This window comes from Stenella coeruleoalba, assembly GCF_951394435.1.
Source record: "Stenella coeruleoalba genome assembly, chromosome: 17".
NCBI lineage: Eukaryota > Metazoa > Chordata > Mammalia > Artiodactyla > Delphinidae > Stenella > Stenella coeruleoalba.
Window position 1 is genome coordinate 996,601 of NC_137163.1, and position 12,527 is coordinate 1,009,127.

General features: G+C 60.8%; 1 protein-coding gene across 6 annotated transcripts; it reads left to right on the forward strand.

Annotated features, from left to right (window-relative positions):
• The first annotated feature begins 6,925 nt into the window (after positions 1-6,925).
• Positions 6,926-12,237, forward strand: GFUS (GDP-L-fucose synthase). Of its 6 annotated transcripts, none has more exons than XM_079902087.1 (11): positions 7,120-7,223; positions 8,252-8,408; positions 8,724-8,838; positions 9,930-10,058; positions 10,132-10,205; positions 10,403-10,536; positions 10,657-10,721; positions 11,085-11,151; positions 11,310-11,389; positions 11,601-11,700; positions 11,875-12,237. In XM_079902087.1, the coding sequence occupies exons 2-11, from the start codon at positions 8,263-8,265 to the stop codon at positions 11,928-11,930; spliced, it is 966 nt and encodes a 321-aa protein (XP_079758213.1). In that variant the 5' UTR covers positions 7,120-7,223; positions 8,252-8,262; the 3' UTR covers positions 11,931-12,237. The 6 variants fall into 6 exon arrangements, with proteins under 6 accessions (XP_079758215.1, XP_079758214.1, XP_079758213.1 ...); XM_079902086.1 differs by having other exon boundaries at positions 7,129-7,234; XM_079902084.1 differs by lacking the exon at positions 7,120-7,223 and adding an exon at positions 7,365-7,858.
• The last annotated feature ends 290 nt before the right edge of the window (positions 12,238-12,527 follow it).

Consider the following 12,527-nt stretch of genomic DNA (forward strand, 5'->3'; position numbering starts at 1 on the left):
GATCTGATCTCCCAGCTGGAGCAAGGAAAGGAGCCCTGGGGCTCGGACCTGCTGGGGGCCCAGGAAGGAGAGACCGTGGGAGACCCCAGCACAGGTGAATGAGGGGTGCCCCGGGCCTCAGATTGTTCAGTATATATGCTTAGTACACACAGCCAGTGTCGTGAACGGTCAGACAGGACAGTCACACGGTCATCCCCGTGGGACGAGCTATCAGTCAGAACCCTCAATTGCAAGGAACCGAAAACCCAACCCAACCGGCCAAAGTTGCGGGGAGGCTCTTGGCTCAAGTCCTGAAAGTTGGGGGTGGGGTTGGTTCTCTGCACTGTGGGTCTCAGGCTCCGAATGATGCCGTTGGCACAGGGGTGAAAGCCAGAATATTTAACGTTGGTTGGGTCAGACATCCAGCCTCCAAGAACGGCTGCTGGCCATGTGTGGTAGTGGCCCGCTGGTGACCATCGCACCATCAGGACATGTCTGTCCACCTGCTGTTAAACAGAAACTTCTGTTCTCTATTTCTCACAGCAACGCTTCCAACACCAAATGTAGGGCGGTTCCTCACACCAACCAGTCTCCACCTCTCTGCACATCAACTGGGTGTCCTACAATTTAGTTCTGACACTGACCACCCGGAGTTAGCGCAGACCCTGCCCGTGAAGGGCTCAGTCCCACGAGACCGCCCCCACCTCAGGTGCCAATCACAAGGCCAGGCTGGCACCTGTGCTGCTCGACCAGCTGTGGATTGGAGGTTCCCACGACCCCACCCTTGGGCTTGAGTAATACGCTAGAACAGCTCAGAACTCAAGGAAACACTGTACTTAACAGTTACTGGTGAGTTACCGGTTTATTATAAAGGACACAACTCAGGAACAGCCCAATGGAAGAGCGGCACAGGGCAAGGTCTGGGGAAGGGGTGCAGAGCTCCCACACCCTCTCGAGGCGCGCTCACTCCCCAGCACCTCCACGTGGTCACCAAGCCAGAAGCTCTCCGAACCCCTTTGCGTGGTTGTGGAGGCTCCACTGCATGTGTGTGATTGATCAAATCATTGGCCACTGGGGACTGAACCCGGTCACTAGCCCTTCTCCCCTCCTTGGAGATCTGGGGCTAGGACAGAAGGTGTTTCAGGTTTTGCAGGCCACGCAGTCTCTGTCGCAGAGCCAAAGGTTCTAGTAAGCGGAAGCAAAAATGCTGCATGTGTGTCCCAGGGCGGATGGCCCCGGCTCCTCGTACACCTGCCGTTGGTTGAGTGCCTGTGCACCCCAGGGAGGGCCACAGCTCGTTCCTCAGCAGAACCTTGCCAGGTTGCGTCAGGCCGCTGCCTCTACTGATGCATGTATGGGAGGACCAGTGTTTCTGGAGGCCCTGTACCTCCTGTTTTATCTCCTTTGCCACAAAATGGATCCCTTGATCTAAAGCTGTGGCCTGTGGCTTCGACGTTCAGAAACCCGGGGTGGGCCCTAGAAGCAGGGTGCTGGCAAAGGTGCTTCCGGCAGACCTGTGTCTGGAGTAGGTGTCAGTGTTGGTCGGGACCAGCCACTGTCTCCTCCAGGATGGAAGGTCCTGTGTGATTAACTTGCCCACAAGCACCGGTCAGTCTCCTGCAGGCTTCACACTGAGGAGTCAGCCTTTGCTGACAGGCCACCCGTTCAGTGGGGACAGCGGCTAGAGGGGTTTCCACAAGAGGGAGCTATGTACGTCCCCTCCCTGCACTGGGGTTCCTCTTCCCATGGGCTCACCCGTTCAAGCTCTGGTGACCAAGGACAGAGGCTAGCTGATATGCACAGGACAGGCCGTCCTGTCCCCTGGTCCCTGAGTGCCTTCCCCACAATGGATCTGTACACCGTCCATCGCACGCCTCTCCCCAGGTGTGACCTTGCCCTGGGATTCACCTGCATCCTCACCTCGGAGCTGGCGAGCAGGCACCCTGCCCCGAGCTCTGCCCCTGGGAGATGGCCCCATCCCTGGCCAGGTTTGGAGCCCACCCAGGCAGGTAGTGGGCCCTGGACCACCTGGTTGTTGGGGTCCCAGGGAGGCCCCGGGGACAAGCTGAGACAGCTGCTAGTGTCAAAGAGATGAGTGACGTGAGGACCTGGGCCCTCACTCCCATGACTAATCATGTCTTCTGGACCTGCCAGGCCTGTTTAGATGCATGTGCCTGTAACCTGTCTGCTGGTGGCCGCTCTGACCACGTGGTCATTTTCTGTCCCTTGTCCGGTCTCTGCAGAGGCCAGCGGCACATCACACACCACTTTTGAAATGGCAAGTGTGTCCTTGCCCAGAATCTAAGGGCTCTGCGTGGCACAGCTGGCCAGGGACTCCACGCAGGGTCCCGTGGCTCCTGTCCCCTCGCAGCCGGGACCTGAGGCAGAGCCCTGGCTTTCTTCCAGGCCCTGCTCGACACTGGCAGCCTCTGGGTCACTCAGCGACAGGTGGGAGCAGTCTCCCCCGTGTGGCATGTCTCCCGGAGCGAGGAGGGCGAGGTCACCTGGGCCTCTCGCCATAGACTCGACGTGGCCCTGGCCCTTTGTAGGTTCTGCCCCACCCTCTGCCGTGCAGGCATCTCTCTAGGGTATCTGGAGCATGTAACACTTCAGTTCGCTCACTGCATCCAGTTGGCATGAGGTCATCAACACAGTGACCGCCGGCCCGCTGTGGATGAACACATTGGCCAAATTGAGTGTCCCTTCCCGAGTGCAAGGGGCTGCTGCTCTGCCCATCACAGGCACCGCGTCTGGCCCAGCAGCTGAAGCCAAGCCTACACTTGGGCAAGCTCCCAGTGGTTCCCAGCAGCAGGTGTGAGCCATCCGGTGGTTCATGGGCCACACAGGTGGACCGAACGGGGCTGTGGTGGAGCCGCCGTCCCTGCATCCCTCTGCTCTGAGGTGGCCGTGTGCGCACAGCACCGCTGCTGGTCGAGGACCTTGGCCGGGGCTGGGGGCAGTTTCTGGGGTGTTGTAGTTTATCTTACGACAGGGCCGAAAGCAAGGTCATCCCACGAGATGAACTGTGCCGAAGCACAGCAGTAGAGGGCTGCCGCCTGCTCGGGCAGAACAGCGCCGTCTGTCCGGCCGTGGTGGCTTTTATTTAAGCATTATCTAGGTTTACATTTTAAGACTTGTTTTCTTAACATTCCAGAAATGCCAGAGCAGCAACATATGCTTTTATTGATTATACAGGCAACAATGGGCTTCCCTGAAGACATGCCGCTTCGTCCTTGAGCGCAAAAGCAGCACAAGGACATTGCCTTGCGTTCCCACCATTCTGATTATACTGAAGTAGCACAAGGACATTTCCTTGCGTTCCCACCATTCTGATTATACTGAAGCAGCACAAGGACACTTCCTTGCGTTCCCACCATTCTGATTACACTGAGGACATCTCATGGATCAGTGCCCAAAGCACTCAGTGCTTATTCGCAGGCCCCTGGTTTGCCGGGGTGGGGGGTGGAGCGGGGGGGGGGGGCTCAAAGCAACCAGGACTGTTTGCAGTTCTGGCTTATTCGCCAGCCCCCAGTTTGCTGGGGGGGGGGGTGGTCTCATGGGTCACGTCTCCTTTCCATGTCCTCAGTTACTCCACTACACTGGGGCTTCCACTTGGCCCTTCCCAACGTAATGGGATACTTGTCCTCTATTCCCAACCCCGGGGTGGTACCTGTCACGCAGCATGGGCTGGCAGCATGGAGCTCTGGAGGGGTTGAGGTGCACCTGTACCCCAGAGGATGCGGGCAGTCAGAGCTCTGCAGAGCTGTCTGCTGCAGCGAGGAGGCCGGAATCCGAGAGAGGCAGGGGGCCTGGCATAGTGTGCTGGCAGCGTCAGCTATGAGCTTCCACTCAGAAAAGGTGGGGAGGGCTTCCCTGGTGGCGCGGTGGTTGAGAGTCCGCCTGCCGATGCGGGGGACACGGGTTCGTGCCCCGGTCCGAGAAGATCCCACATGCTGCGGAGCGGCTGGGCCCGTGAGCCATGGCCGCTGAGCCTGCGCGTCTGGAGCCTGTGCTCCGCAAAGGGAGAGGCCACAGCAGTGAGAGGCCCGCGTACCGCAAAAAAAAAAAAAAAGGTGGGGAGGAAACGGGACATAGGAGGGGAAGGTCCGTGGAGGAGGTGAGCACATGAGCACAGCCAGTGAACCTGGTGTCACCTGTGAGACACCCCACGGAGAGGGCTGGCGCGTGGAGTCCGTGCTCCCGGGCACGGAGGGGGCCCCAGGTGGACCTTCTCAAACAGAGTAACACACAGGCCCTTTCTCTTCGTTGCAGATTCCAGCCGGGGGTCTTTGCGTAAGCAGGTGATGGCGAGGGTGAAAATGACTCAAGCCTCAGAGCCTCCAGAAGCATCTGGAAGGTTCTCAGGGGGTGGGCCTCCAACACTGGTCTGCAGAGAAGCCGCCGGGCACGAGGGCAGGCTAGGGAGCCTTGAGAACTTCCTTTTCCGGGAGAGACAACCACACAGAACCTACTGGACCATCTCCAAAGCAGAAGGTGCCCAGAAAGGCGGTAAATGGGGACCCGAACTTCTCCGCAGCCCGCGCCCTGGGGCCCGTGAGAGAAACATGAAACGGCAGCGAGCTCGCACGTGCGAAACGTGCGCCAAGAGCTTCCGGTACCTCTCGCGCCTGTGAGACACCGGGCCACGCACAGCGGCGAGAAGTCGCACGCGTGCGGTAGTGCGGCCGCGCGTTCAGCCAGCGCTCGCACCTGGCGCAGCGCCACAGCGCGCACGCGGGCCAGAAGCCGCACACCTGCGGACAGTGCGGCCACGTGTCCACAGCGGCGAGAAGCCCTTCGGGTGCCAGTGGTGCGGGAAGCCCTTCAGTTACAGCACCCTCCTCGCCCAGCACCAGCGGACCCACACCCGAGAGAGGCCGTTCCGGTGCGCGAGGTGCGGGAAGAGCTTCATCTGGAAGTCCAGCTTTCGGAACCACCAGAAATCACACCGAGGCAGCGTGGACCTCTGTAAGCTAAGCTCTGGAAGCAGCCGCTGGAGGGGAGAGCTTGGGACTTGCTGCTACTCCAAGGAGCGCCCCGGAAGGATGTCCCCGGGCACGTGGAGCAGTGCCAGAGCGAGAGCAGCACGAGGGACCGGATTGTTCTCCACCCGCGATCAGCCTGTGCATTTCGGGTCCTTCCCACGACGGGGGTGGCCCAGGCCTGCCCGCCCCGGCGGGCGCCGCCCGGCAGCTGGATTCCGCGTGGCTGTGGTACTTCTTGGGCAAGTTGATGGTTTGAAAGTCGCTATTTTCAAGTGCATCCAGATTTTATTTTTGAAACTTAAAACGTAGGTCTTTGTCTCCATTTGCATCATAGGTGGGTTCTAAACGCCTTTGAAATCCTAGTTTTAGAGCTATGTAATAATTGCATTATGTTGGAATGGTTTGAGAGGAAGTTTTGAAATTGCTTTTTGAGAAAATGTGCTTACGTGGATATCAGGTTTTCAAGGAGTGGATTGTGACGAACAGCTCTTGTTTCAGCCCATCCCACATCTATCCCCTCCTTCTTTCTTTTTGTAAGAGCACCTCACCTTTGGTTTGCAGCGCTTCCTAGGATCTGTTGTAGGAAGTCACAGTGGTGGTCTCAGTCTGGGTGCACCTCCTCCTGTGGCCACTGGTCAACCCGGGAGGAAGCTAAGGCAATCAGACCCTCCCCTCCAGTCCATCACTGAAGGAAAAGGTGTGTATATATCTCATGTCATCTGTGAATAGTGACAGATTTACTTCTTTCCAATTTGGATGCCTTTTCTTTTTCTTGCCCAGTTACTCTGGCTAGAAATTCCAGTACAATGTTTAACAGGAGTGGCAAAAATGGATATCCGTGTCTAATTTCTTACCTTAGAGGGAAAGCTTTCAGTCTTTCATTCATAGAGTATGATGTTAGCTGTGGGTTTTTCATAAATGCCCTTTATTAAGTTGAGGAAGTCCTCTTCTGTTCCTGGTTTGTTGCGTGTTCTTATCATGAAAGGGTGTGATTTTGTCAAATGCTTTATCTGCATCAGCTGAGATGATCATGTAGTTTTTTTCTTTGTCTTTTTTTAAAACAATTACAGGCGTTTTATTTTATTTTTTATTATTATTTATTTAAAAATTTTTTGGCTGCATTGGGCCTTTGTTGCTGCACGCGGGCTTTTCTCTGGTTGCGGCGAGCGGGGACTACTCTTCGTTGTGGTGCGCGGGCTTCTCATTGCGGTGGCTTCTCCTGTTGCAGAGCATGGGCTCTAGGTGCACGGGCTTCAGTAGTTGTGGCACGTGGGCTCAGCAGTTGTGGCTCATGGGCTCTAGAGTGCAGGCTCAGTAGTTGTGGCTCACGGGCCTAGCTGCTCCGCGGCACGTGGGATCCTCCCAGACCAGGGCTCGAACCCGTGTCCCCTGCATTAGCAGGAAGATTGTCAACCACTGCGCCACCAGGGAAGCCTGAAAGTCTCGTTTTCTTAAAGCCACCTGATTGAAGATGTTACCATCTACAAAATCTCTTCACTGGCAACACCTAGATTTGTGTTTGATTGAATCACTGGGTGCTACAGCCTGGCCAAGTTGACACCTAACACCAGCCGTCACACCAGGCATCGTTCCTAACTTGCTCCCATGACTTGCGTGGCTGGTGAAGCATGAGTCCCGTTAATCCTACCACCTCGATGTTGCTTAAGGCAGTAAACTTCTTTTGAGTCCTCATTACCTGAACTACAGCAGTGGCCGCTAAGTGGTCTCCTGCTTTTAATAATCTCCTGAAACGTGTTTGTCTTTTTAATGTATTTATTAAAGTATATTTTATATACTGCCCCCTCAGTGTCCCGAATATAGTAACAGAGTTGCAGTTGTTTCTCACAAATGCAGTTTTTGCCCTAGGAAAGCACTGAGGAGTTGCAGCTTCTCCATTTTTAGAACGGTGTTTGGTTCTGCCGCCTCTCCTCGGTCCACAGCTTGCGGGCTTTCGGAGACGCGCTGCCTCTCCTCCTCTCCCACGCCCCCACGCTCTCCAGCAAGGGCTCGCGCCCAGCGCCAGGCTGGGTTAAGGGCGGGTCGGGGTCCGCCCAGGGGAGGAGGAGCCGGAAGAACTACATTTCCCAGGCTGCTGCGCGGTTCCGGACTCCATTTCCCAGCAACGCCCGGGGCGCCCCGCCAGGACTCCATTTCCCAGAGTTCCGCGGGAGGGCCCGACCTGATCCGCTCCCTCCACCTAACCCCAACGCGTGGCAGGACTCTCAGCCGGCGCCTGAAGCCGCTCTCCGGGCAGGTCAGGTAAGACGCAGGTGAGACAGCGCGGGGCACGAGGGGACCCTGGGACGGGGGGCGTGGTGTGGTGAGCCGGGGCCTGGGCCTTGGGTGCCCCGTGACAGCCAGAGGGGCCTGAGGGGTACCAGGAACTGGGGGCGTAGGAGGGGCCTGGAAGCGTGGGAGGGGGCCCAGCTGCAAGATGCGGTGGGTTCGGAGGTGGGGCCAGGAAGGGGACCCGGGGGCGTGGGAAGCGCCTGAGGGACGTGGAGGGGCCCGGCCGTGGTGGGGTCTACCCCAAGGCCTGCTGCCGCGCTGCGCGCGCTCTCGAGAGCAGCGGAATTTCTGGGCAGCGTCCCCTCCTGTCCGGGCTGCCCGTGGGGCCCTGCAGCGGGGTCAGAGTCGTCCTGTAGCGGCCCGAGCAGATTTCCAGCCCCCAGGAAGGGTCCTCAGAGGTGGTGGCGCCCCGAGGCCTGTCCATTTCTTAGCCAGAAGCGCAACCTGCCCAGAAGGAGCCAGGCTCTCGAAGGCTGGCTGGGACCAGCTGGCCGCTGGTGGGCCCCGGGTTGCATACACAGGCGCCGCCCCTTCCCCGTCTGTAGCATATGGACTTTGGCTGGGAGCAGCCCAAACGACCTGGGCCAGGAGCCCCCAGTCCCAAGGTTGGCTGCCTCCCCTCTTGTCAGACAGAGGGGAGCTGAATGTTCCCTTTCTTGGCCCAGTGGGGGTCAGGGTTGGGCCTGCCGGGCAGAGCCTGGCTCTCCCAGCTGGGTGGTAGTCCTAGGGCCCCTGTGCAGCTCTAGACAGAGGACTTCCTGGGGAGCAGGGCTGAGAGGAGGGGATGACTCAGGCTAGATGGGTCTGTCTGGTCCCCAGTGGGCAGTCTCCCTGCGCTGCTGACCTTATACTGTGCCCGTTGCCCCAGGCCAGCCCTTGGAAATCACAGTGAGGCCCAGTGCTAAGGGCAGTGACCCTAGGCTGGGGCATCTCAGGGGAGTGGGGTTCTGTTGCGGGGGAGCGGGATGGCCTCAGCCTCACACCATTTGGCCCTGCAGGTGCAGCCAACATGGGTGAGCCCCAGGGGTCCATGCGGATCCTAGTGACTGGGGGCTCTGGGCTGGTGGGCAGAGCCATCCAGAAGGTGGTAGCAGATGGGGCCAGGCTGCCCGGAGAGGACTGGGTGTTTGTTTCTTCCAAGGATGCTGATCTTACGTGAGTGGGCTCATCCCTGGAGCAGCCCCACCATGCCCTCTCCAGACTGAGAGCTCCGGGCCAGGCCTGTTCCTGGGCCTGGTAGCCTCAGGTCAGGCCCGTCCCTGCCAGGTGGCTGGCCTGGCCTGGGTGTGTGCAGTTTTGCTTCTGGGCAAACTTCCTCCCATCTCTTCCTGGAAGCCCACACCCTCATGCCAGCCAGGGCCTGACCCTCCCACCTTCGGCCCCGCCTGCCTCCTGCCCCCAGTGCTTTCAGCCAGGGTGCTAGTTCCCTTGGGCCTCCAAGCAGCCCCTGATGGCCCGGCTCCCCCTCAGGGATGCTGCACAGACCCGAGCGCTGTTTGAAAAAGTCCGGCCCACACATGTCATCCATCTTGCTGCAATGGTGGGGGGCCTGTTCCGGAATATCAAATACAATTTGGACTTCTGGGTAAGTGAGGGGGCCCCAGTGAGCACTGGGAGCCAGGACCCCGGATTCTGGGAACTTCCTGGCCAACTTCCCAAGCTCCTGTTCCGGCCCAGGGAAGTCCCTGAGGGGCCCCCAGTGACCCACACTTGATTTGTAGGTAGAGGGGCACGCAGGTGGGCCTGGGGGCATTTGGCCGAATAGGAAAAGCCTCAGAGCTAACCTGGGGGTTGGAGGAGCTGAGACAAGCCAGTGTTTGCCTTGTGACCCCCGGCTGGTTCCTGCCCCCTGGGCCTTCAGACCCTCCTGGTTCCAGGAGGTCCAGCTGCACTGAGCCAGGCCCACAGTGCGCTCAGGGGTGCAGAGGTGCGTGAGCTGGGCTCTGGGCCTGCAGCATGTGCCCTGAGGGGTTGCACGTGTGGGGCAGGGGCAGGAGGAGAGCTGGGCTCGCCCACAGCCCTGCCCCTGCCTGGCTGGGCCTCTGAGGGCTGGCCCATCCTCTCTAAAATTGGCCTTGGCCTGGTTTGGCCCTGCATCGGGCCTGGGATGGCAGAAGCTTAGACCAGATTTTCCCTGGGGGCCCCTGTCGCCACAGGGCCCTCCTCGTCTCAGTGACAGCCTTCGCAGCAGGCTGCCCGGCCACCACCTCTCCCCAGACCACCCAAATGCCCTGGCCAGCTGAAGTCCCCGGAAGGGGCTGGAGGAGGGGTGTGGCCAGCCAAGGCTTCACTGCTACTGAGCAGTAGAGCAGGGTGAGCTCCTGGGGGTGTGGGAGTGGAGCCCCCTGGGCTCCTGGCTCGCACCTCACCTGCCTAGCCCGCAGCAGCCCCTGTGGGCAGGCTCAGCCCTGAGCTTAGGGGTGTGGCCCTCTCCTCAGGGCCCTCCCCCAGCCTCAGAGTAGGCAGGCCTGGACCCTCCTACAGCCCTGGGGGTGGGACTAACAGGCTGGGAGGGGGCCATGGTTTCTGGACAGTGGGTCCTGGGAGCTGGTAGAACCGCTGGCCCAGGTACTGCCTGCCAGGTGTGTCTGCACTTCTGTCCCTGGAGGGGCAGGTAAGGGCTGGCATCCTGCCTGGGGCCTGAACCCTGCCCTGCCCCTGCCCCTGCCCCCTCAGCGGAAAAACATACACATCAACGACAACGTGCTGCACTCGGCCTTCGAGGTGGGGGTGCGAAAGGTGGTCTCCTGCCTGTCTACCTGCATCTTCCCCGACAAGACCAGCTACCCTATCGATGAGACCATGGTGAGGGGCGGGGCTGGGGCGGGGCCTGGCCTGGGGGCAGGGCTGAGAAGCAGCGGCTCCTCTGCTCCCCCAGATTCACAACGGACCCCCGCACAGCAGCAATTTTGGCTACTCTTACGCCAAGAGGATGATCGACGTGCAGAACAGGTCCTCTTCCCGCGCGTGCCAGGCTGAAGCCAGCCAAGAACGGGGAAGGGGGCCCCAGACGCCCTGTGGTGGGTGGGCCCAGGGGGCCGCCCTGGCAGGGCGCTCAGATCTCGGCTCCCCTCCTTGCTAGCCTCGGCTGGGGTGGGGCTCGCCCGTGATCCGAGGATGAGGGCCAGAGGGGATGCTGTGCCCCGCAGGGCCTACTTCCAGCAGCACGGCTGCACCTTCACCGCTGTCATCCCCACCAATGTCTTTGGGCCCCATGACAACTTCAGCATCGAGGACGGCCACGTGCTGCCTGGCCTCATCCACAAGGTGCATCTGGCCAAGAGTGAGTGACCGCCACCCATGGCACAGCTGTGTGCTTGCTTGATGGGGCCCCTGGGGCACAGCGGGGAGGAGGGGCGGTGCTGGCACGTCCCCTCTGACCCCTGCCCTCCCCACCCTGCAGGTCGCGGCTCAGCCTTGACAGTGTGGGGCACAGGGAGGCCTCGGAGGCAGTTCATCTACTCACTGGTTGGTGCCGCGAGGGGCACAGCTGTTCCCCAGAACATCTCCTGGAGCTGCCGTGCTGGCTGTGGGGAGGCATGAGGGAGCCTAGGAAGGGCCGGGTGTCCAGGCTGAGCCCCCAGGGGAGCAGTCACTGGTTCTTGCTGGGTCCGTGTACGTTCCATTCCCCAGGGACGTTGCTGGGTACAGCTCTGAGCTCATCAGGAGAAAGGACTTGGGGCTGAGCTGGCCAAGCACTGCCCAAAGGGGGTACCCCGGGCCCCAGCCAAGCCTGGGCTGCACCCCGCCAAGCAGGAGCACTTGGGAGAGGTGACCTGGGCCCGTTTGGCCGTAATTTGTGGCCTTTGACCCTGGCTGTCTGATCTCCAGGACCTGGCCCGGCTCTTTATCTGGGTCCTGCGGGAGTACGATGAGGTGGAGCCCATCATCCTGTCAGGTGGGTGCCCTGCAGTCCCACCCCCATTGCAGTGGGGCAGGACACCCGTCTGTCCTGAGAGCCGCTGAGCAGGGCAGCGGGAACGTCTGTGGGGCTGGGCGGCAGCGGGTCCAGGCAGAGGAGGCCTGACCTGGCCACTGGCCCCTCGGTCCCCACAGTGGGTGAGGAGGATGAGGTGTCCATCCAGGAGGTGGCTGAGGCCGTGGTGGAGGCCATGGACTTCCATGGGGAGGTCACCGTATCCTTTGGTTCTAGGCGGGAGACCGTGGGCCTCCCTGCAGGAGGCCGTGGGTGTGACGCACCCATGGCACTCACCCTGGCAGCCGGGGGGAGAGGGTGTCTGCTGCTTTCTCCTGGAGGCTCCCCCTGGGAAGGCTAGACAAGCTTCAAGGGCAGGCTGGTGGAAGGGTGGGCTGCCCCTTCTGCTGTGCCCTTGACCAGGTGCCTAGTTTGATACAACCAAGTCGGATGGGCAGTTTAAGAAGACGGCAAGTAATGGCAAGCTGCGGGCCTACCTGCCCGACTTCCGGTTCACGCCCTTCAAGCAGGGTGAGCCCTCCCACCCCATCCCTCAGGACCGCCCGGCCCCTCCCCAGGCCTCAGCTTCCCTACTGCCAGTTGGGGGTGGACGCCCTGCAGCTTTGGCCTCCACACCCTCACCGTGGAGGCAGGACACGGGGTGACTGCCCTATGTCCCTGGGCCTCACCCGCCCGCCTCTGCAGCCGTGCAGGAGACCTGTGCCTGGTTCACTGACAACTACGAGCAGGCCCGGAAGTGAAGTGTGCGGCGGGAGCGGGTGCCGCCCTCTCCCCGGCGCTCAGCCAGCAGAGCCCAGCGGCAGCCACTCAGAACCTGCCGGGGCTGAGGGCACTGCCCTCGTGGCGGCCGGCCCCTGCCCCACGCCCTCTGCCGGGGCAGACTTGGCTGACTCTCTGGTGAGGCCACCGTTCACACCGTCCTCAGGGAAGCCAAGGCCTGGCCAGGCCCAGCACCCTGCTCCCCGACGCCAGTCGCAGAGCATGTACACTTCTGATCCCTGGGAGCCAATAAAGTGCGTTTCCACAGGCCTGGCCCCGGCAGCTCTGTATCAGCCCCCCATATCCCCCGCCCCAGCACTGCCTCCTGAGCCTGGCCAGCCCCCAAGAGCTGCTGGGCCACGGTGGCCAACTGTCCCTGGGGTAGAAGGGCAGCAGTGGCCGGAGACACGGAGAGGTGGGTGTGTGGGCAGGTGGCAGGAGAGGCTGGACTGTCAGCCGGCGGGGACAAAGGGCAGGCACCTGCGGCAGTCCCCACCGGCTGCGGGGAGAGCCGAGCCTCTCCACGCACAGCCGGGTGCAGGCCTGGGTAACCTGCACTCCCCGGGCTTACCCGCCCC